The sequence below is a fragment of the Argiope bruennichi genome, chromosome X2, assembly GCF_947563725.1.
Source record: "Argiope bruennichi chromosome X2, qqArgBrue1.1, whole genome shotgun sequence".
NCBI classification, from domain to species: domain Eukaryota; kingdom Metazoa; phylum Arthropoda; class Arachnida; order Araneae; family Araneidae; genus Argiope; species Argiope bruennichi.
In genome coordinates, this window is record NC_079163.1 from 104,428,290 (window position 1) to 104,453,589 (window position 25,300).

General features: G+C 28.8%; 1 protein-coding gene across 3 annotated transcripts in view; it reads right to left on the reverse strand.

Moving 5' to 3' along the window:
* The window catches only part of LOC129960471 (leucine-rich repeat-containing G-protein coupled receptor 5-like), a 220,468-nt gene that overhangs the window by 42,991 nt on the left and 152,177 nt on the right, over positions 1 to 25,300 (reverse strand). For 2 of the 3 annotated variants that reach the window (XM_056073930.1, XM_056073928.1), the window contains exon 2: positions 2,075 to 2,146. Coding sequence is in view for 2 of the 3 variants with exons in the window: in XM_056073928.1 (XP_055929903.1) it covers positions 2,075 to 2,146 (72 nt within the window). In the remaining variant the exon portion in view is untranslated. Of the gene's footprint in view, positions 1 to 2,074; positions 2,147 to 14,728; positions 14,793 to 25,300 lie in introns of those variants that run through there. The other variant, XM_056073929.1, reaches the window with a different exon arrangement.

Below are 25,300 nucleotides of genomic sequence, written 5' to 3' on the forward strand. Positions count from 1 at the left end.
TCTATCATCCGGTAATATACTATTTTTTATAATTTTTAGTTCCGGTATGAATTCATATGTTATGCGTCCTCTGTTTGACACGATCCATCTATTCTGCCACTGCATAATCATCTCTCTTCTAATTTCCTTCTTTAACATTTGGAATGGTCTTGGGACTACAATACTTATTTATGGTCTTTTTATGCAGCATTTTTTGCATATTCATCTGCTGTCTCGTTTCAGCATATTCTGATGTGAGCCTTAATCCAGTTTAATCTAATCCATTTGTTCTCTTCAGCCTTTCTCAAGTTTTCTTTAATTTTGCAGATTTCTTTATTTTCGGTGTTCTTGGATTGTATTGGCCGAATGGCTGACGTAGAGTCTGAGAATATAGAGCATTTATGCCAGTTTTCCAGCTCTCACAATAATCAACTGCCATTTTTATTGCTAAGACTTCGGCTTGGTAATTTGTAGCATGAGTAGAAATACGAATCTGTTTTTTATCTGTTTCTCTACCGTTTAAGTATACTAACATTGCCGTACCTTTTAGGGAATAAGCAGGAAATGTTTTATCATCATAAATATATTATCTTCAAATCTATTTATTATTTTGATCAGAAGTCAAAAGAGTTTTCCTTATCACCCCCATAGTCTCTGGAATAATTGGGAACAATCCGGAGAAAATATGAATGTTACTGCAATTAAAACTGATTAAATAATAAACTAATTTGAAAAATTTACTGTGTAATGAGCTCTCTAGAACATAATTATGCACTAGTATAAATTAGAAAATATTTTTCTTCTAATATAATAAATTTAAATCAAATAAAATGATAAGTTCTGGAAAATTCGTTCTTAATAACCCTAAATGGCTATGAACAAAAAATTCTTGATCTATAGTCGTTGATACAAACACTTATTTTCCCAAATACATGACAGTTTAAGTTGTGTGCAAATTAAAAGTTAGTTCGCTTGTTAGCGATTGTCTTTCAGCTGAAAAAATCTCCATGAACATTTTTCGGTGCCTTTTCCCCAATTATGAGTCGGAAAGAAAAATCAGAATAAAAAAAAATAGTAACGTTCTGATCCCGAATTTTCTGCTTGTCATGTTACATTTTATCCCCCAGTGAAAGAATATCCGGTGAAAAAAATCAAGGACTAGTAAAAAGTGATCTAAAGAATGCCTCTTAAACTTTTATAGAAAAATAGTGGGATCAAGAAAGCTTTCATAGGAGTTTTTGATTCGGAATCCTTCAACAAAAGAGTAACAAGTAAAAAAAATAAAACAATAGAGCTTTCTAATCTAGATACCTCGAGGTCATATAAGTTGGGCGATTTAAAAAGAACAAAACTGAAATGTATACTATGATTTTATTGACGAATCTTAACTTTTAAGGAAAAACATTATCAAAGAATATTTATACAGAAATTGTTCATTATGACGAGACCTAATTTAAATAATATTTCTTTCTTCATCAGCAAAATAACTGTAGGGAAATTGTAACGAAATGACTCCATTTTGATATATGGACTTTCAATGTATCTAAATGATCGGTTTTCGCGAATGGTAACATGAGAACAAAGACCCATTCCAAAATAGTCATCACCGATCCATGTACTAACCCTTCCCGTATGATCCAAGGTTGGGATGCGTCCATTGTAATCATACCACCATTGCCGTACTCAACAGGGAAGAGAAAACATGCTTACTTATTTGGAGACCTCTTTCTGAAGTCCCCCAAAGGGATAAGGTGGTATAGGTAAATGAGAATTTCGATTCCTTACCATTTCCTACTTCTGTGAATTGTATAACCATCTACAAAGTCGTCTAAGATTTTCAGTCTTCCTGAAACAAATTCTCGCTCTTTTAAAAACTACTTGAATCTTATTTCACAATTAATATGGGCATGGTTATGCTTATGTATTGGGGATAATATATAGAAATTTTCTAGAAGTTTTGTCAAGAGAACCATTGCAGTAATTTGTATTTCTAGGAAAAATCTTCCAAATGAGGAATTCACAATAAAACGGTAAATTCTTATAGATTATTATTCGCTATAGATTCTTTAAACATAAAGAAATAAATATTACTTACAGTTCTTGAAGGCGAGTGAGCCTCGCAAATTCACCATCGTTTAGCTCCCTTATGTTATTCCAACTGAGGTCCCTACAAAAACAGAAAAGAGAAAATTTGAAAAAAAGTTGATAATAAAAACATTATTTAAAAATAGTAATAAATATATTGAAAAGCAAAATTTGTCTTCTATTAGAATTTACTTTTTAGTTAATAAATCCTTACCATGAATATTATGAAATCTTAAATTCTTAACTCTAAGTAATTCTTAAACTCTACCAGGTGAGGGCACGATAAGTATGGAATCAAAATTAAATGAATCGATTAACTGATTATAGGTTCTGAAAATATTAAAATACTATCGTCAAGATGTGAACAAAAATTTCAAGTCTTAAGCAGATTAGGAAATGAGTCTGAAATAAATTACAAAATTATTTCTTTACACAAACAGGAAAGAAGATAAATGAAATGGAAGCTTAAAAAGAGTACTCAAAAGCCATGATTTCTAATTTTTTTTTTATTGTTATAGACATTTACTTCATTTAAAGAGTAAAGTTTTGTGGTAGCACAAATGTTTAGTTACCCATGTATGTTTTAATTAATAGAATCATTTTCTTTTCATTTCACCCATTTCCTCAATCACTCTCTACATCGTGACTAGATATTTTTTAGTGTCAATAGCAGCTCAGGTTAACAATTTTTAGAAAGCTACAATCGACCATATCAACACGTGTTCCTTTTCCTACTTATTAAGGAGCCTCATGAAAGGAAACGATTTTCGTTTTACATGTTTTTCGAGGCAGAATATCGATTATTGGTGTTTCAAAATTTTTTTTTTATTGAAATATGTTAGTACATTTTAGTATACCAGTATCCTATTTGGATATATTTATCTGAATTAAATATTACATCTTTTATTTTCATGCTTATTGCCTGAATTTGATTTATCACTGACCGATTGCAGTGAAAAACGTTCGTTAATAAGACATATAGTGCCCTCTATTGGAGGTTAACTCAATGAAAAGGTTCGTCGAAGAAAAATACAATATTTATTAATGTGAATTAATTGGCTATAACCAAAAAAATTAAATTTAATACAAACAATTAAAGTATTAATTATTTGTATTATTCTAGATATGTAATAATTTCCTTAGGACGGTAGTATAATTTTGATGACAGAAAATATTCTTTAATTGAATGATGATTCTTGATTCTCGCTAAGCTTCGACTATTCAGTCATTGATGCATCCTTTCATTTGTTGACTAAGCGACAAAATTTGAGAATCAGGCAGAATCCTTTGAATTCTTAAAAACATTAAAAAAAATCATTAAAATAAGTTTGAAATTTTTTACATTGTTCAATTAAAGAATATCGGTTCAGTAATGCAGATTTTAAAATTGGCTATTAAAGTATTCAAAATATGCGAATTTTTGTTTAATATCAAGTTCATTTAAGAATAATTCTTTAAAAAAATATAAATATATATTAATATTTGATCTATATGAGACAGGAAAAGAACTAGTGTATTTTAAATTAACTTAAATTTTTATCGAATTAGTTGGAATTTTAGAAAAATAAAACTCTCTTTTTATGAAATAAATATTTTTGCTACTTTATATGATCTTAAAATTCTTCTGGCATTCTTTTGACTTCCTCATTTAAAATCCCATTTTGAAAATTTGACTCACTCTTTTCTCCATCTCTCTTTGAAGCAACTTTTCAGAATGTATAAAGTTTCATCCCAACTTTCATGAATCTCACATTGAATTTGTAGACGCCCATTTTTGGAAAAGACTTACATTCTTAAGGCAGGAAATGGCAGCACGTATCGTATATTTAATAAAGACCAGCATTTATGTGAATGGCATGTACAATAAATACAACTACATTTTTGCGAATACAAAATAAAAATTCAATATAAAGAACGACTTATATGTATATATATATTTTGGACAGAGCACTTTTGTACCGTTTTGTAATGTGTAAGATGAATTTTTGAATTTAGTAGTTCATTTAAATGCATAAATTTTATTAAGTTCGCTTTAATGTTTAGAATGCTTTAATAAAGGCAAAAAGGGGGAAAAATATCAGAGCTTTAGCAACATAAATGTATTGAAAGAATATTTCGATAATTCTATTTCTTATATTTTATTTTGTTTTTATTTTTGCATATAGATGCCGCGTATGTCTGATTTCTTTTAAATTAATTATATAATAGTTTAAGCTCAGTTTGTTGAATTTTCTCTGAGTATGTGTGAATGCGCAAGTTTTTTGAAAAACATTGCTATTTTTTTCTTATATATGTCCACCAAGATATAAAATCATTTGAAGTGTCAACGAAATTCATGATGATTGTTTTCATATTTTACGTTATGAGTGCATCGTTTATAAAACGAGCGATAGTGGTCTCACCAAAATTTTCTCGCATATTCTATAATATAGGTGTTATTTCTCTCTCCCCGCATAAAATGTGCTCGCGAGTGCTCAGATTTTTATTTTCGGAGTCTCACAAATAGGAGTTGTGTGTTTCGTAGTGTAGTACAGAAAATTGATGCTTGTATATTAATTGCATAGTTTCATGCAATTAATAACTATGGCGAACAACACTTACGAAATATTGATCATTGGCGCAATTCTAGGTATTTATTGAATTTAAGTTCTGATCTGTAGCGATTTGGTGAATATTGGCATGCAGATAAAATACAAGTACCAGAAAATCAATTATGTAACTTAAAGCATTTCTTTCGACCGAATACTTCACATAATCAAATACTAAATTTTTTAAGTTTAAATTAATGCGCTTTTGAGTTACCATTTGCTTGTGAAAATGCGGACCGACAGATGTTCAATTTTTTTGACCATCTGTCATTGACTGAAAACGTGTTACGAATCTGAAAAAATAGTGAAAAAAAAAATGCTAAAACTGTGAAAAAAAAAAAAAGCGTCATTTACCTAAGTTGTTACCAATTTGAATTATTGTGTTACATGCATGTAAAGTATAGAATGACATGCCACATGATGGATTTGGTTCCAAAACGGACCTGCATTTTCAAATGCTTAATCTGCGTGTCAAACTTTATTTGTTTAGTTCTTTAAGTTTTCTAGTGTTCACTTGCACTTAGATAGCCAAATAGACAAACTTCTTGTGAATAGATTTCGTTCGTGTAAAGTACGTTTATCAAATTACGCCCGTCTACCTTAAATAGTTTTTGAATTACCTTGTTCATAGGCATAATTCTCAAAAAAAGTTCTCGAACTCAAGGATGTCTGAAGTGTAGTTACGTCAAAAGCTTGAATTCGAATTATTTGACTATTACAATACTTTCTCAATGCATACTTCGTGCACAAGAAAGTAAAAAATTATCATCCAAATTATTGCGACATTTTGGTTATTAATTATATATGTCTGTACGTGTAAATAAAAACAGAAAAATGTACAAAAGGAATCCTTTCTACATGGTACTAAATACAGTACAGAGCATATTTACACACTTTTAGAACGATTTCGATTAGGAATTGGAAAAAAAAAAAAAAAAAAAAAAAAAAAAACGTTTTGGAGTAAAATTGTCTGGCAGCTGCTTATTATTTGAAATGTCAAATATTGTCTGCTGCTTTTAAATTTATTCTTCTTCCAAAACGACGCATCTAAATGTAAAATAAGCAACAATACTAAGCGGAAAGGAACAAAATCGTCAGTCATAATTTCTTTATGGAAAGAAGCATCCAAACGAATACTCAGAAAATGGTATGTACTTTGAATATCATTAGGAAAAAAAAAAAAAACAGTTGAAAAATTAAAAACATAATTCATCAAACATTGATATTTCACCAACTTTAAATATTCAAATTTACGCGTTTTAGAGTTGCAATAATATCAGCAGCACAAACAAAAAAATCATACAGAATGGGTTTTTATTGCTTTATGAATGCGAAACTGGAATAATAAATTGAGGATTATTTCGCATATATTCGTATTATATCGTATATATAATGAAATATCAATTTACAATTGAAGTACAAGAAAATAAAGACTGATGAGATTGTCACCAAATTCGAAGTTCGACAAAAGTTTTTAGAATCAAATCTGCCCTATTTCAGATCATAACGAAATTTTGCTGAAAATATTTTAAATATTGCTAGCTTAAATTATTGAAAGTAAATCAAAAACTGGTCAATCAGTGTAATCAAGATTCGCAATTCTAATCAACTGAAATAAATGACGCTTAACAAATCAAACTGATTTGTATCAAATCCTAATCATTCAGATTGATGTTTTCAGTATTCCTTGCTCACAATCTTCACATTCCATTTAACATCGCCCTGCTTTGGAGCTTCTTTTGGCTAATTGAAAAAGATTTCGACTCTAACGGTTGGCTTATCGGGGAACACTAGCTTATGTGAATGGTTTTCCCTCCTCCATTAAGGTCCTCAGTGTTAGCATCTATTTTGTTGCTCCACTTCCGCAAAGCCATAAACTAAGAGTCAAGGAACATGTGGCCTTTGAAGTTTCTTGTAAGCACTCAACGCAATGTAGTGAAACTTTCGTAGCTGTAAATGCCAGAGAAGTGGCGGCCACATTTTCATACACCTATTAAGAAAAGTATACCATATAGATGCCGATTCTCTGATTTTATCATCTTGTTCTTCAGTTTTGACTGTCAATTATTTTATTTTCAGATGTTCATTCTTTGGAAATAATTCATTCTTTTTCAGTTATCAACTTTTTGACTGTTGATTTTTTTTTTATCAAGATCGGTATATATTTTTCAATTATTAATTGCTACGAAAAGTATTCGATACAAATGTTGATTCTTATATTTTATCATCTGGTTCTTCAGTTTTGATAGTTAATTATTTGGTTTTTCAGATACTGACTCTTTGGAAATAATTAATTACTTTTCTGTTGTCAACTTTTGATTCATTGTTTAGCCTTTTATCTACATCGGTATATCATTTTCAATTGTTAATTATTTGGGTTTTATTGTTGAGTTTTTCATTTTTTTTCTTTTCATTTTGAACATATCATTTTTTTATTTATCCTGCTTCCATTTTTAATTATTAAATATTTTTGTTTCATAATAATTTTATTTAAAATATAGTAACATTTATTTGAATTGCTATTTTAAATATCGTACGGTTAAAATTTTATTTAGATATTACAGCAACAGCTACGGGATCGAGAAAAGCCGAAACGTAAATGTTCTTTAATTTTAACTATTAATACTTTGACTTCAAATGTTGATTTTTTGGCAATAATTAATTCTTTACCAATTGTTAACTCTTTTACTGTGATTATTTAATTTTCGATTTATATTGGTACATCTTTTTCAATCCTTAATTATTTTGGTTTTATATTAATTTTTGATTCATTTATTGAATTTCAATAATTCCTCCTTTGATTTACTCTGTTACCTTATTAATTATAATTCCTCCTTAGATTTACTCTGCTATCTTATTAACTATTAAATAATCATTTATGCATTATTTGGATTTTATGCCGACTCTTTCATTTAAAATGCAATAACTTTTATTTCAATTAATATTTTAAATTTCACATCGTTCAAAATTAATCTAGTTGATACAATAAGAATTATGCGAAATAGAAAAGGTTGAACATTTTTTAAATGAAAAACATGGTATTTATTTTTGAAATTCCCCAAAACGCATAGTTAATTTCAAAAAGAAAAATTCCTCACATAATTTTTTTTCAGCTTTCTTTTTGGAACATAAACAGCTATAAGACTACTCCAACCTTTTAATTATAAATGTTACATATTATTAAAAAATATTTTAAGCTTATATTAGCATTTTTAAACGCACTATCAGATGAGAAAAACGAATATATTGGTTATATTGAAAATAACGCATTTGTTTTCCATTTTTCTTTATAGAATTGATAATGTGTAAGGATTTTAGTATTGTTAGAGAAAGTAACCAAATAAAATCAGTCAGTAGGTTAATAATTAGAACTTAAATATAAAAAATATAGCATCTGAGATTTAAAAAGAAATTAAATTAAAAAAACAAAATCATCAATTAAATATTTAAATGAAAGAATTTAAAATATCTAATTATATTTTTAAAAAATAAAGAAGCAATTTTGAGATATAAAACTATGCACTTTCTTGGAACTTTAAAACAAATAAAAACGTAAGTTAATTTCCTACTTTTTTTAGGATCATATTAAGGAGACTGTTTTTTGTTAAACAACGTTTCTAACCGAGAAGAAAAAAGTAATTTGCGAAAGAAACAAGATCGCTCTCTTTTTAAACAATCTCGCGAGATAATTTTGAGGGATAAAAATAGAATAAAACTGTGAAGAGGTTCTTTAATTGTCTCAACGGTATTGCAAACACTTCCACGAACCCTGAAAAAAGGTGTTAAATTCAGAACGAAGAGAGAAATTGTAACTAAGATTAGAACAACATATAAGCAAAGATTTATGTAATGTTGGGTAACCGAATTACTAATCTACGAAAGAGCTTGAGTTTTAAAATATTAGAGAAATAGCATAGCTTCAAATATGTTATCTGTTAGAGTATACTTTTGAGAACGACACACACCAACCGGATAGAGAGTGAGGAAATCAATTTTTACTAAACATTATTGATTACGTTGCCAATCCCTTGTGTAACAAGTGCTTTGCCTTTATATACGAGTAGGCACTATATGAAAAAAAATCGAGTTTAGACTTCGCAATTGATATAGGGATAAATTTCCATTTCTAATTCTGAGATACTGCAAAGTTTCAGAATTTTAGAATTAATTTGTAAAAGTCTTTCTCTACGAGTAAAATTCAGCGAATTTCGATTGAAGCAAAACAAATAATCAATATACAGGTTTGTATATTTAAAAAGATAATTTTATGCCATTCAATATATTAGACAATGACGTATAAAAGTATTGAAAAACCTCATCTAGTTATTTTGAATAGATATTTTGATCAATAACAAGGAAAATTAATTTAAGAACTTGGTTTCTTTTGCTTTTATCTGCTTACACCTGGACCTTTTGATAAGGTCTTAACTTTATGGCTGAATGGTTACAGGTTCAAAACTCGATCCAAATAAGATTTATCTAGTATATGGGCCCACTATATGTACTTCTTACATCAAGGATAAAAAAATTTTCTGGTAGTGTGGCGTAGAAACTTGGGAAAATGGAGTGTTCCTTGTCAGACGCCATCCTCATTCGTCTGACCATATACCAAAATAACGAGATGGGATCCAAAATAGCCTGCACATTGCTTGAAAACGGGAGATGCTATTGTAACTAAACTCAATCACCCCAATCTTGACTTCAAAATTTAAAAATAATTAACAAAATAAATAAAAAAAAAACTAATAATAAGTGATAATAAAAATATTCACTTCAGAAAAAGGAGTGTAAAAAGTAAAAATAAAAAAAAAATCATTTTAGAATAAGAAGTACAAAAAGTTAAAAAAAAAAGAAAATCTGTAACCTTCAAACACATGCTTTAAAAAGACATATGTTTATTAAAAATTCTTTGTTTATACAAACTGAAAAAAATTTGATAGATAATTGTTTTCGAGCCTTCGGCGGTTTATTATGAGGTTTCACGATCACAGCCCTAAAGGTTAATAATTTATTTTTGTATTTATATGATTTTATGTCCTATATTCTTAAATATATGTCGTGAAGGCGATAAACAGTTTTATTTCATTAATTTATGACTAATAAATGTTTAAAGGATGGGATTTTAAATCAACTAATCCTTTAAAAATCGCTCTGCATGAATATATCTAAAAATATTACTCCGTTATTAATGACAATGCGTATTTAATGGTCCACTGGCTGTTCATGGGAACTTGTTTCAAATTAAGTATCAATGGATTCTTTACGAACATAACAACTGAATGATTTTTAAACGATATGCAAAAACCTTTGTTTTGCGACTTATCATTCTTTTCTCTCTTTTTATTTGTCCAATAATTATCCATAATCGATCTGTTATGCAATAACATTTTATCTCTTTCGAATCATTTCGAATTAATGGCGCATTCGGAATTGGTATTTGTTACTGGCGAGACAAAAGTAATAATTTATTATTCCAATTCATAATCTTTTGTGATTAATTTGAAGCAGAAACGAAAAACATGTAAAGCTTAAGAAATCTGTTAATCAATGGCATATAACAGTACTTCTAATTCAGGTTTTATGATAGTATCTCACTTGCATCAAAGAACCTATTAAAACCTGTGATACATTAACTGATTAGAAAATGGGCAGAACATCAATAGAGCTGCCAGAATACTTCACTTGATAATAACATATACAATTCAGAGCGAGTTGAAGCAGGTAATTCTTTATATGAGATACATCAGCGTTTCTGTCATAATAAAAGTTGTCTTTAGATTGTTAGATGAAATTTAAATAACTGATATTTAAATTTTAAAAAATGCACAGTGCGATTTTTCAATCAGGTTCTAAATTACTGAGCTCCACCAACCACTTTTATGCTATACATAAAAAAGCATATCACTTCATCTGAAGGAATTGGTTCAATTTTTTTTAATGTACAGTAGATAGTAAACAAGTTGTCTTCGTGTTATGTTAAGAATCATGGCGTTCTGTGGGCAAAGTCGAAGGATCGGCACCAGACTTCATCAACCATCTACCATATATGTCTGAATAGGGCACGTTAAATGCGCCAGTTTAAAATGCCCTTACACTGGTGTTATCAATGACCAGGAATCCTTCACGGTAAAATCGCAAGATCCGTTCTAATGTAATTTTAATGTAACTTCAGTGCGAATCTCTAAACTAACTTAACTAAACTAAGCTGCGATGTAGTGGTAATCTAATAGGCATTTCAAATCAGCAAAATGCATGGAGTGGAATAGTTTTCAATAAAAATTGAAGAGAGATAACTTTTATTCAGTACTATTTTATGTAATTAATATCACTATATAAACTAAAGAATCAAACAGTAATCTCCTTTTTAAAATTTTCTTCTACAATACTATTATTGAAACTGTTTAACACAATCCAGATATAACTTATTTTCTGCTGATATTTATTTGAGATATTAAAAAGACAAGAAACAAAATTTTAAATCAAACTAATTAAAAATATTTTTAGCTGCAAACATTGGATGTAGAAGCGGTGAAGTCCCTTGGAATCTTACTTCATATTATTTTAATGAAGCTGAATTGAAATTTTAATTTGCAAGGTTATTTAGACAGGAGAAAATTAAGTTAGTTTATTACTGCAAAGAACAGTTAACTCTTAGTATTTTAGATTATTAATATTAAAGAACATTAAAGAAATACTAATGTTCATACTAATAAATTTGTTATACAAAGGACATTTCTCAAAAGAGGACTGCTCAGTTAAAAATGATTCAGATTCAGAATTAATTCTATGAGAAACAGTTTTTTTTCTTTTATTTTAGATTATTATTAATAAAGAATATTCAGAAAATAGCATTAATAAAGAACATTTAAACATAATAAGAACATAACATAATAAAGTACATTTCCCAAAAAGAGAAATGTGGAATTAAAAAGGCGCAAATTAAAATTTAATATTATTAAGAATAGTTAATTCCTTGTAGTTAAAATTATGAATAATAAAGAATATCCAGGAAATACTGAGGTACGATTGGGTTTAGGCTTCATTTAAAGTTAAAAAACATTTCTCAAAAGAAAAGTTATTTAAAAATGGGATTGTTTACACAGGCCAGTAAGAACCCTAGCACCATGAAGTCAAAACTCATTTAAGGGTGAATAAAAATGAGTTAATGGGAAATTGGTATTAATTTATTGATTTTCAAAATGGGTTCAGCCATTTAATAAGTGCTACTAATGATACTGTTTTACATGAAAGTATTTCCATATTAGAGATTTTTTTCCTTCATATCAACGAATGAAGTTTTCATTCGAAAGAAAAATGTGCGCTATATATTAAGAAATTTCTTTTTTGCTTCTCAAAATTCGTTTGTGAAACATAAATCATAGTTTCTGTTTCCTATCCAGAGAGAAAAAAAAAAAACCCATAGAAACTTTGATTTATCTTCAATAACCACCGCTTCCCCGAATGTTATATTTTCTATACCTTTGGCGATAATATCTAGCGGGAAACTTTTTTCCTATATTTAAATGATTTAAGAATTTATTTCATCTTTGCTGTCAATATTTATATTTGTTCCATTAACTAGGAGCATAGAACAAGTGCTATAATGTAAGATAATAATGCAATAAATGCAAATATAGAAATTGATAATATAGCAGAAAAATAATTTTGTGACGCCTTATATGATAAAACACATCCTCATAACTGGATTTCCGAATGTGTAAAAATCCCCCTTCCACGCAGAAAAATAAATTACAATTAAATCTTTCAACTTGCAACTTTATCAGACATTCGAAAACGAGATGTAAAGCAAAACACACACATACATCAAGAAAGGATGAAGGGGAAAAAAAATCTTAAGTGCATGGCTAATGCATTAGATTTTTCTTTTAAAAAAAAATTTGTACGCTTTATACCGCAATAAAATGTAGCACTAGACAGGGTGTAGTAGATAAAAGATCCTTTGCATGAAGCATTCAAACAAAAATAACAATAAAAAACTACTTTAATACAACAATTCTTAGATAAAGTAATTGCATAGTAAAATTTATTTGTTGAAAGATTCAGAAATAAAAAGAATAATTCGTTAAGCTTCCATATAGAGTATTTTTTTAAAGTTTTTATTTTTAAATTATTTCTCTTTTTTTTCGATTTAACTTATGCTATTCTTTTCTTTTTCTTCTTTTTTTCCCCTTTTTTCTTTTTTGCTTATATTTTATTTCAGTTTTTGCACCGATGTATCAGTAATAAAATGCGTAGGGAAAAAAATTCGTGGGGGATAATCAGTGGCTTTATGGGGAAAATAGTCAAGCGGTATTTGTTTCTTAAAAAAATTAAGCTGAAAATTTTTGCTTTCTTCTGATGCTTCACTAAGAAAATGAGTGGTTTATTGACAGGGCAAATGATGACAGATTAAAACTGTGTAGAAATCGTCCACGTAGAAGAAGATTAACGAAGAAAAATACAATTGAAAGGAAATACAAGAGAAAAAGAACTTGGAAATTACTGCATTATATCAGTACATATATAGACACATCTCATTCTATTTAGTGCTTGATCTAAAATGTTATTAAAGCAACAGCAGCAACAAGGTAATTTTTCAGGAGCAACGAAAAAGCTGATTAATTAAATATAATAGAAAAAAGTCCGAATGATAGGAAACATTTGCAGGGAAGGAGTATCGGGTTAATATTAAATAAATACAATAACACTTCTTACTATTTTTGATAATATGCAAGATACGGCATAACCAAACTAGTAACAGCAACTGGACGATTTCCAAATAAATTACTAACTGATATTGGAGATCACATTAACAGCTATGAATAAAATAATTATAGCATTTTTACAGCTAGTGTGGACTGCAATTGCACCTGTATAATAAAATGACACTAGAAAAAAGATTTCACAAACATTTTTTGTAGTTTAATGCTTGTAAAAGAGTTTGATTATTCTGACATACACACACATACATACACTGGTAACAATTAAATTCAAAACAGATATTTAATTCTTAACAACGTTCGAAAGACAGATAACCCTTTTTAAATGAGTTTTCTTTATATTTTTATCTAAACAACCTGAATTTATTTTTTAATATATATTCAAAGAGTTGTTTTACTTTCTTTTAGTTACTTAAATGTAAAGAAAATTGGTTTTTAAAATAATTACTTATATGTTCTAACAATATTAACTCATTAAAACGATTGAAAATGAGACACTCAATTTAATAAATTCAAATTGAAAAATATATGCATTCCATCTCTAGTAAAGGTGCCATATTTGCTCATTAATTCTACAGCTTTATTAAGTGTTCTAGTTCAAGAAATTAATAAAAGCATATGTATAGCTGTCATTTAATTATATTCCTTAAAAAAATCATGTTGTTCATGAGTACGAAATTCAAATGCATCTATATCTGGTTTCAAACGTTTAAACGAGAATTGCAATGCATATTGCTCATCACAATTTAATGCATTTAATTCTATACTATACAATGCAAAAAGTCATGACACAATTCTTATCATGATGCACATTTATTTCAATAAAAATTTCACCTTTTAAAAAATTAATTAAAATTTCAAAATCAAATTCAGTGGAACGTTTTTAATTTGAATTTGTCGATTATCCAAATTTTTATCTTTTCCTATCAACATAAAATTAAAATATTACGTATTATTCCGATTTCTAATTAAATTGGATAGTTCGAAATCAGAAATAGAAATTTTAAGGAATTGAGTTTATGTTTGTACTTTTCTTCAGTATTTAATTATGTCCATATTTTATATTCATCGTTTTTGTTTTAGTACATGTGATGTCAGTCGGCAGGGGTCTGATTAGTTTGAAGTTTTTTAGTACATTTGTTGTATTCAGAATGCTATGTACAGTTGGTTTATTAAAATGGCTTTCTTATTTATTAAAATTTTTTAGATAGATTATGAAGAAACCTTTTGAATTATAATTATTATTTTATTTATCGAATTATTTACATAATCGTCTATTATATATTGTTCGTTAAAAGTGTTAATATATTAAAATTAACAATTACTGCCATTTTAAGTTTAAAAATTCTTACTTACTCTTGCTGCATTCGTTTTAGATCCAGCTTTTCGTAATCCAAATATTTAGATACATCGAGATTTTACTTTGGTGACATCAACATCAAATTATCCAATCTCAAATTTGTCATTCCTTTTTCTTTCAGCTGTCTATACAGATTTACACAGCTGCTTTTGTAAAATAAAGATGGCGATGTGGAAATTAGATATCTTGCGGCTTATGAACTCTGTTGCAATGGCAATATTGCAATAGTGTTTCGATTATTCCATACAATTTTGAAGTTGACAATATCAGGTTATCAGGCAAATACAAATAAATAAAAATTCCTTTTTTTGCAATAGTAATTCAATTTATTCGGAAACGTTTGTATATAAATAGCGATTAAAAACAGCCAATAATTTTATACAAAAACTCTGAAATCGACGAATTTGTTGCTAATTTCTAGCCTTAAAACAGCAGTGACAATGAAAAACACCCAGCATGGTTAAATACATCATGAAATAATCTGTAAAATTTATTAAGCTGAAATTTGCGCATACGAGACAGTATCGAACGATAATTTCTTTTGTGTTTCATTCGTGCATACAATTACTGCAGCTGAAATATACATCCGCATATATTACAGAAGTCGTGACCCAAAACTCATCAAGATGCATTACTCGGTACTGAAATGCCCACAATTCATCATCAGTTAAAGTGCAAATTATGGGTATATTGTTCCAGTGGCAGTGAACTGTTTGCCACTTTTCAGAGTGCATATTTTGTGCAATAAAATAAGGCAGTCACGAGAATCACATAAAATAATGCCTCAGATGAGAGAATCACGATTTAAAATTCAGAATATTTATGTGATTGTGGTGGAGTTCATATACAATAGAAGCGCAGGTTATTTTAAATAATTTTTATTTTGATGATATATAATCATCTTCAATCATAATAACTTTGATATTAGTATTACTAACAAATAGGGTTTATTAGAGATGTAAAAACTCTGAAATTTTGTTAAACATGGAATCAACATCGATGTTGTCCTTTAATAAATATTGTAATTTTAAAAGTGGAAATTCTTACTAGAAGCTTAATTTCTTTTTAATTTTCTTCTTTTCTTCTATGTCATTTGTTTTCCGACTTCTTGTTACTGAGATTTGACATTCTTTTGATAATATAAAAAATTTTTAATGGAGATTTTAGGAAAAAAAAAAGATTTCAGAAAGAAAAAATAAATAAATAAATAAACTTTCGGTCAAGCAGACAAAATGCAGTAAACACCGGAAGTAAATTTTAATCTTAACAACGATAGTTTTCTCAAAATTAGAAGTTCATCGGATTAGACGAAAATGCATTACACAATTTGAATTTCAACAACATTTTGTTTTCCATTACTTCGAAGAACACAATTGCACAATACAGATATGTAAATAATGCAAATCCAAGAAAAAAAAATCAAATTAGCTCATTACTTTTATTTAAAAACATATTGTTAATAAAAATTTTAAAAATTGTGAAAACGTCAGCCTATTTTATTCATTCATTTAAAGTTAATTAAAATTAATTTGCTTAATTTCGCATATTTAATCGTAACTTTTCCTTATAAAGAATGTATGTTTTTTGATTAATACTTTTTAAAATTCTCAATTTAGTTCAAAATGTATCGAAAAAAAATTTCGCGTTGGGCCTATTCCGCCTATTTCTAATATTTCTTACTAGGATTCAATATGTTTATTTCTTTAAAGTGAAATATTTCTAAATATTGATTCTAAAATTAATAGTTTATACAGAGAAACTTGTTCAAATGTATATTTGTTTCTCTTCTTGTAATATAAAGATTAACCCGAAACGCGTCATATACACTGTTTCATTTTAACAACCTTTTATTTAATAGAATTAACCGATCTTTTAATGGAAGGTTTAAAACACTTTGCAAAGAATTATAAATAAGGATTTAACAATTGTATTTTGCTTATAAATAATTTATCATATGAACGAGAGTGACTCATCTTACAAATGGTTGCCATATTTATATAAAACATTGTGATATTTATTGCACAGAAGAAGACTTAATATCGTATCACATCTAAAAAGCCTTATAGTTTTTAGAAATGAGGGAGAAAAAGAATAATGTTTGATTTTAAAATAGAAAACAATTTATGTGCTTTGCTAATTATGAAAATCGAATTAAATTTCATTCCTGAGTTATTCTTTTATTTGTGATTTTCAAATAAAATTTTTACTTTCTAATTTAGATACTCGTTTCTAGATTAATCATGTTCACATTAACAAGACTATGTTTCTTCTATCTTTTTACTTGCACTTAATCATACATTTGGTTCTGACATTAGATTTGTTATATTTGCGTTTGCGTTCAGACTTCTTTCAAATCACGTATTAGGTCCCATTTTTACTACATGATATTTAATGGGAAATTTCTGTCAGAGAAAGATATAATAATTCAAGTTCAGTTAAATTTCATTTTTATTCAAGTGCGGAATTATGTCTAAGAAAGAGTGGATTTGAATTTAAATCTGTAAGATTTAGTCAAGCATTTAAATTTTTTTTTCTTTGAAAGTATTTGTTAATATATTCATTATTAAATTTTGTTACACCTCATATCCTGATGAATTAAGTAAATTCCTTCAGTGGAAATATCAAAAATTAAGATTTTTTGCCATGTTGAATTTGTAAAATTGATAAATTAAAATCAAGGGAAAAACTTTGAAAGTTATATGATACATTTAAAAATCAAGAGTATAAAAATTAGCTTCCAAATTAAATTTTTCGCGATTTTTATTTATAATAAATGTAGAATATATATATATATATATAGATGAATGTTGTAATTATTCATTTATATTGTGAAAAAATAATTTACAGCATAGAAAGCGGAAGAATAATTTGATTTTTAAACGCATTCATTTAACTTGATTTATTTTATGGCTGTAAACAAAGAATTTTGTAATGGATTTTCCACTCAACGTGCTAGAGCCTTCAAATTTTGTACACTTAGGCATTCTGGTTGACATTAAACTATATTAATATTTACAGAACAAAATTGTGAGTTGATCGATTATTTAAATTACATTTTGATTCTATGCGGTGGTGTCAGCTAGTAATAAATTAGTGAAATAATCTCAAGATTCCTTAATATTTATCATAATGAATTATGAATCAATTTATAGATAAAAAATGATTAAGTTAAAAAAATTATTCTTTTAGTGCACTAAAAAAGTCAATAACTTTAAAAGCTGCTTTTATCAAATTTATTTCAGTCAGTGTTCTTTTATTTATGCATAATGTACATCCACAGAAAATTTTGTAGAAATATAAGCTGGAATCATATAACTTAAATTCTCAATGCTATGAGTCAGCGATGAAAAAAGAATGTTAAACAACGCAGTTTTTTTAAAAATCATAATCTCCCCCCCCCATATCTGATAGCATAGTTACAGATGCAGAGAGAAACCTATTCTTCAGGAGTAATAACCCTTCATTTATGTATGAAAAATATCCCAAAACTATAAAAAAAATTCCGTCGATACAAAAGCGAAAACACTATAATTTGAAAACTGAGGCCAGCGATCAAGTAAGCAACATAAATAATGTACTTTGTTCAATGAATCGAATAGTGGACACAAAGGGGATTGTTGAAGACGAACACAGGTCATAAAAATATTGTGACCAATGAAAAAACATGAGAGCTGCAGGGAGCTTCGTAGATTTTGTTCTTTATTTTTTTTTAGATCAATTTTGGGAAGGTCCAAGATCGGTTGGATATATCCCTTTCCGGATGGTAAGACAGAATTCAGGAAATGAGCGTTGCTATGGTTACAATATCACACGCGGCTTATCAGAGCAAAACGCAAGTAGCTCTCACTTTCAGAATAAACATAGTGACCGGAAATCTGCTTTGCGTGGATGCATGAATGTATTTTTTTTTTCTCACATAACAATACTCGAAAAGCTTTAGTTTTTCTTAATTCTTGGTCAGCAACGATCTATAAAGTATGATCATAGAATCAATGCATTTTGTCACATGTTTTACACCTTTAAAGGTTAAATTAACTACATATTCAATTCGTTTTTTCCTCCCGAAAAGTGCGAGTTCTTAAATATAATGTTCTTGATTAAATTCGAACATTTAATTCTAAATGCAGCATTACCTCTTTTTTACGTCCCTGTTGTTTACAACACCTATTATCAATTACCTGAGATTAAGTGGTAATTGTTATAAATGTTTTTCCACGATGCTTTCTCCCGCTGTACCACTTTTCCCTTCACAGGTGCTGAAGCGGGTAATACTTCTCTATTAGCACAAGATATTGTATGGTATCTCCACGATATTTCTTGACATTTTGAATGCCTGTCAGTATCGCGAAAATAATGTAACTGTAGTTGGGCATTTTGTACTATGGGGTGTAATTTTAAAAATAATTAATTTATCACTGTTATAAATGGCTTTACACTGAAAAAGAAGTTGTTTGGAAATTTAGCGATTTTAGATTAAAAAGTGTCATATCCATTTTTAAAAAAAACGCATTAAAAATACATTTTTTTAAAAATGCATTTGGGCGCAGCTTACAATTAAAAGAAGTACAACTGATTAATTTATATAGTCTCCAAAATTATTAATATAGTTTAACATTCGTTTTCTTGAAAATAGACCTTATGTAAGAAATCACAATAATAAAGTTTGGTACTGAGCTTCTTGCAAGATGAACCGTATGCAACAAGTTATGATAATAACGTGTAACAAAGAGTTTCCTGAAAAAGGGATCTTACGAAGAAAATCACAATAATGATGTTTAATATTTCTGCAAAATAAGCTTCATGAAATATGAGTTCCTTTTCAAGTTCCATTGAAAGTCACTCGCTCATGTGCCATCAATAAAAGTAATATATCCAATCATCAAAAGGCCTTCCTGTTGGCCAGGAGGTCAAGAACTAAACATCTTGAACTCTACTTATCGAGCCTGAAATGTCACCGTCAGTACATAAAGAAGAACGTGAGAAAATCATATTTGTTTATGATAAAAATCAATTACAATTAAAGAACATAATTTGCCCACAATCACGAAGAGCGCAATAATCCGACTTAACTCAGCGGGGGCATCTCGAAATGAAGATGAGAAGCTTCCGGCATGGTGGTTGGTTCTTGCCACCCTAAAGAGTACACGAAAAGGTGGTGTTCTGGCTCCTCCCATCGATGATGGGACGTACTTTATAAGGGAAGGGTTTTACCGTGACCGGTGATGGTCCTTAGGATTTAACCACAGCTCGCACCAGTGTTGGTGTAGCGGCGGTCCTTTGGGCGGGTCGGAGAGTCAGTGATATGACTTACACTTCTACTTTGAAGCTGAAACTACCGCCATGCTACTCTACAAGCAACTGTAGGTTTTTCGGAGCGCTAGCAGATCAAAATAGTAAAGAATTCACGAAATTTTTTTTAATATTTAGACATGCTATTTAGTATGATCTGGAATTAATAATGGATATTTATTTACAAAATCTAAGAGATATTTATAAATGAGAAAATATTTATCTTTGAAACAATTAATAAATTAGTTCCATTTTTTACTAAAAAACTTTTCTAAAATTTTTTTATAAAAAAATGTAAAGCAGAATTTTAGCGTAATTTAATAATTAAAAAAAAACTGAGGTTTATGAAAAATTCAACTTTTGCCAAGAATTTGAATCTTGAAACTATTTAAAATTCTCGCTAATTGAAGAATGTTTTTTTAATATCCTTTTAATATTCTTTAATATATGATATAATATATAATGAGAAAAATATTTTTATTTATTCCATCTTTTACCGTCTTTTTTGATTTAATTTCATTATTTTCCGTGAATCAACCACTGTAAAATATTTTATGAAATCGATTTTAATAGTTTCAAAGATTTTTTTATGCAAAATTTTTTTAAATCGAATTCAATTTGCATCAATGATTGGTATTTATTGAATATGCAATTTTCCGACTATTTGGTTTGATGAACGCATGGATTTCAAGATGAGTTCCTCTTGGGTTGCAAATATAATGAGATGTTATTGCAAGCCGCATATGTCAATCTTTCCTATATGGATCACGTTTACTACTAGAATCAGTTGACAACTTAAATAATCCAATTACGGCTTAAGAATTGGAGGTTTAACAGCAAAATTGTGAAAACTCATAGAATTTAGTATCTAAGCTTGACAAACGAGCTTCCCAATGGGAAGTTTCCAATCTTTGTTTAAGCCTGTATGAAAAATTGCTAAGTAATGAGTTTCAGTGGGATTAGCAACGATACGACGAAAATGAATACGATTTTAATGACGAATCCATTATATGAATAAGGAGCCTTTTAAAGAATTTGAAGTGTTTTGTTTGTGGTCATCTATTTAATTTTAAGAAAGACTTTGAAAGTTGAAGTAAATTCGTAAAGAAAGACAAGAGGGAATTAATTAAATGCTTATATTTAAGACCATGAATTTTTATTCAACAATCTCCAATATTCTGGAATTTAGTTTTGAAACATAATAGAAGAACCAAGAAAGTTACAAATGTCTTCACAGAAAATCATTCTGCTTGAAAGATTAATCTTTTGCAAATACAACTGCTCAAACGATAAATTCAAACAAACAATTTCAATTATTTAATGGCATAACTGTTTGTTTTTAGGGTATCCTGACAATATTACCCATCTTATGTGATTGCATCTTACTTGCATATCTGACTTACTGTATATACAATATACTTATAATTCAGAATTACCAGTTTTCTAGCAACAAAAGAACAAAGCTAAATTGTTGAGTTCAGTGGATTTTATAGGGATTCGCTGCCTGAAACAGTAATTTTGTCTGCAGAAAGTTAATTCAGTTTTAGAATGCATGACTCCAATAGAAAACATTATCGATTCTTTTTTAAACTGACTTTCTCACCACACAATATGAACTGAATATCTAATCTTACTTGCGACACTCGCATATTTTTTGAAAAGAAATAAGCGTACGTCACCAAGCCAGGAAAGGAGGAAATAAAATGTATGGCTTTTGATATTTTAAATGCAAAAGAATTTATTTTAAGCCAGACCAAAGAAAAATAACCAAAAGGAAAGAAACCTACTGAAGAAGTGTTAGAGAATATTTCCTGTTCTGCGAGCATTGGGAGTGAAAAGAGAGGAAAAAAAAGAAGAAATTCAAAGATATGTAAAAACAGAATTAAGGGGAAAAAAAGAAGAAAGAGAGGGAAGACACTTCAAAAAGTGCTATAAAAGCAAGATGAAGCGAAGATGGTATATGTGTTTTGGAAGAGAAGAACGCGACGAAACTTCAGAAACTGTCTCTTGTCCAGCCAAGTCATTCGTCTTATGTTGCCCTGACAATAGATGACCGATCGCCCGTCCTAGCTTCCGATAAGTACTATGGGAAAAAGCGAATAAAAGAAAAAAAAATGGGGAAAGCTTCACGTCAAGTACTCTGAAAGAGGTGGTATTTCTCTTGGAAACTATTATCCACTGATTGTGGTTAACAGGAGGGTTCATCAATAGTGACAGTTTGTTACTATGGACATGATTGTTGGAAAAACACTTAACTCTTTTTTGTTTTGTTTTGTGTCTTAGTTTGTTAAGCTGCGTTACTGTATTACTGCAATGGCTGTTATCATTGCTGCTGGATTCTTGACATCTCCAACTGTTTTGTATTGTTCTCTTAATTCGTAAAAGGAATTTCGTTGTAGGACGTTTCTTAACTTTTGTGAACTTCTGCAGTCTTGATGTTTGTGACTGTGTTTCTACTATTTTAGTTCTGTAAACAATTTTGTTTTTGGTTGATGTTTTTATTTTTGCAGAAAACGTTATCGACATATTTAATGCAATGAGCAATACATTAAGATATTCAATGAAATATCATCTCTTGATTTACCATCTTTCAACAATTTGTTGATTAAATAAATGATGCGATTTCCGTAATAGTATTATCTTGATTCAAATAGTTCAACTTCTAAGATCAAATTATATTATTTTCAATACGTTTTTTAATAAAAGGAAGGATGAAAATATGGATTTTTTTCCAACAAATTATTTTTTTTACTACTTGCTTAGTCAAATATGTTTATTAATCAATATGTCTATGTTGCCTAGATAATACGTAACATATAGATTATTCTAACTTCAAGTAAGTAACAGTGGAAAAGTGGATAAAAGAAAAAAATGGAAATGTTTACCGTCAAATTCTTTTATTGAGGCGGAATTTTTCTTAGAATCTATTATTCATTCATTTAGGTCATCGGAAAGGTTAATCAATTGTGATAGTTTGTTACTAGAGACATGCGTGTCGAAAAAACACTTATCTATATGATGATTATCATCTACACGATGTTTTTAATCTTTTATAGTATGTTATGCTGGCTACTGCATTTCTACTTAGTCTGTTACCGCCGTGCTTAGTTTCTTTTTATTTCTTGTTATTTTTTATTGGTCCTTAATTATTAAAAAAAATTTCGTTGTAAACCTTTGTTCCATTTTTCTACGTATCTTTTTAAAAATATTTAACTTGAATAGTTTTTTTTTTAATCGTGTCTCTTTAATTCTCAAACAATCGTTTCATCGTTTTCTGCCAATATTATATATATTATTCTATTGTGATAATACTTATACTTATTCCTTTGTACTTAGTTTCCTGAAGTTTGATATCGATATTGTAGAAAACATATCCATTTAATTACATCTCTGACATTCAAATGTTAAATATTTTAATTATTTAAATCTTTCTATAATTTAAACGGAATCCAAAAAATACGAAAGATAAATACTTCATTCATACTTGGTAATTTTTTTTAAGTGTGATTTTTTACCAAGAATATTGAGAAATAGTAACATGTCATCTTCAAACCATGCAATGAGTAAAACTTAATTTACCAATATTTGGATTTCTATGAATATAAGGGACAAATAAATTTATTGCAACTTGTTATTTAATATTTTTCGGTAATTTTTTTTTATCAATTCTGTGGCATGATGACTTGGGCATAGTAGGAAACATATTAAAATGGCCAAAAAACGCAAACTCATTTAAAGAAAAGTGAGATTTCGTAGAATAATCATTTCATAATCATTAGATAAATATCCACGTGATACTGTACCCCAACAAATGATATTGCATGTATTGAAGAGATACCAACTCAGTTTTGAAAATGAGCCGCATAATTATTTCTGAAGAAAATGCTACGCTTTTCTACTATTCGATATATTCGCCGTTCATATCCGAGTCAAGATTTTTACCTTTTAGACACTGTGTCTGAAATGTAAATTATTTTAATATTTTCTCATAAATCATTATAAATGTATTTTGATTTTATTTACTCTCTATATAACGAGAAATAACGAAATGGCGATTTAATTCTCTAAGTATTTCTTTCACCAGCGTATCTAACTAATAGAGTCATCTGATGTTCCGAATTGAAAGATGTATATTTCCATAAAAATAGTTTTTAATAATTTCATATATTTTAAAAATGTCCTGGAACTTGTTTTATAATGGAATGAATTAAGATAGAACCTGTTTATTCAAAGTTTTTTTTCGAAGAAGCTATACTGTGTAATTAAAAATTCTTGCCATCATTCGTACAAAAATGTCAATGCCCCTGAAGTGCCTTCGTTAATGCATTCCTTCGGAATCCAGTAGTTGTTGCCCCTTAAACAATTATCAGAAGAAGATATCACAGGGGAATGATACTTGAGGGAAAAGGTGCTTGTGGAAGTTTCAGAATGCAATGTTTTGATTGACAATATGACATATGGAAGGACTTGGGAATCGCCTCTTTATTGTGAGGGAGCATCAATCTCGTGGCCATACCGCTTAACAGGAAGTTTTGAATGCCTGTAATTTCGAGAATACGGCGACCGCTGTTTGAACTGGTTGAAACCTGCATTGACTCGTCGATCACATGATACTTACATTACTTATTCGGCAGGAAAAGGCATAATTTTTTTAAAAATCTTTTTAACTTTTATTATATAAACCTCCCATTTGAAAACAACACGAGGAAACCTCACAATTTTAAGCCCCATTCATAAGACTAGGACTACACCAGACCCAAAATGCCTTTTGCAAATTTGAATATCTCATCACCTGGAGAGCGTTTGGAGAGAACCTTAGATTTAGCGTCACATCAGGCCAACATATACAACGAATTTTTAGTAGAATTGAGTATCGAATTTGGAAACGGATTGTTACCAACAGGCCATTGCGACCCACCATTTTCTTTAGGTATATATCTAAAACATTCTGGAACTATTTGAACATTGTAATGAAAAGAAAGGTAACATATCATGATGATATTGTATTCAGATTACAAATAAAAAAATTACAATTATTTAAAGGCCATTAGTAAATAAAAATTAGTTTAAATTTTAAACAAAAAAAGCTGCTTGATAAAAATTCGAACATCAGTTATAGATGTTTACAAACTTACATCAGTATTCATTAATGAAAATTTATATGTAATCAATCAGCCCGAAAAAAAATAAATTTGCAAAAAATAAGCAGATATTTTATTTTGAGAAAGGGAAGCAATTAAAATTTCCCCCAAATCAGAGCTGTAATGTTTAAAATAAAA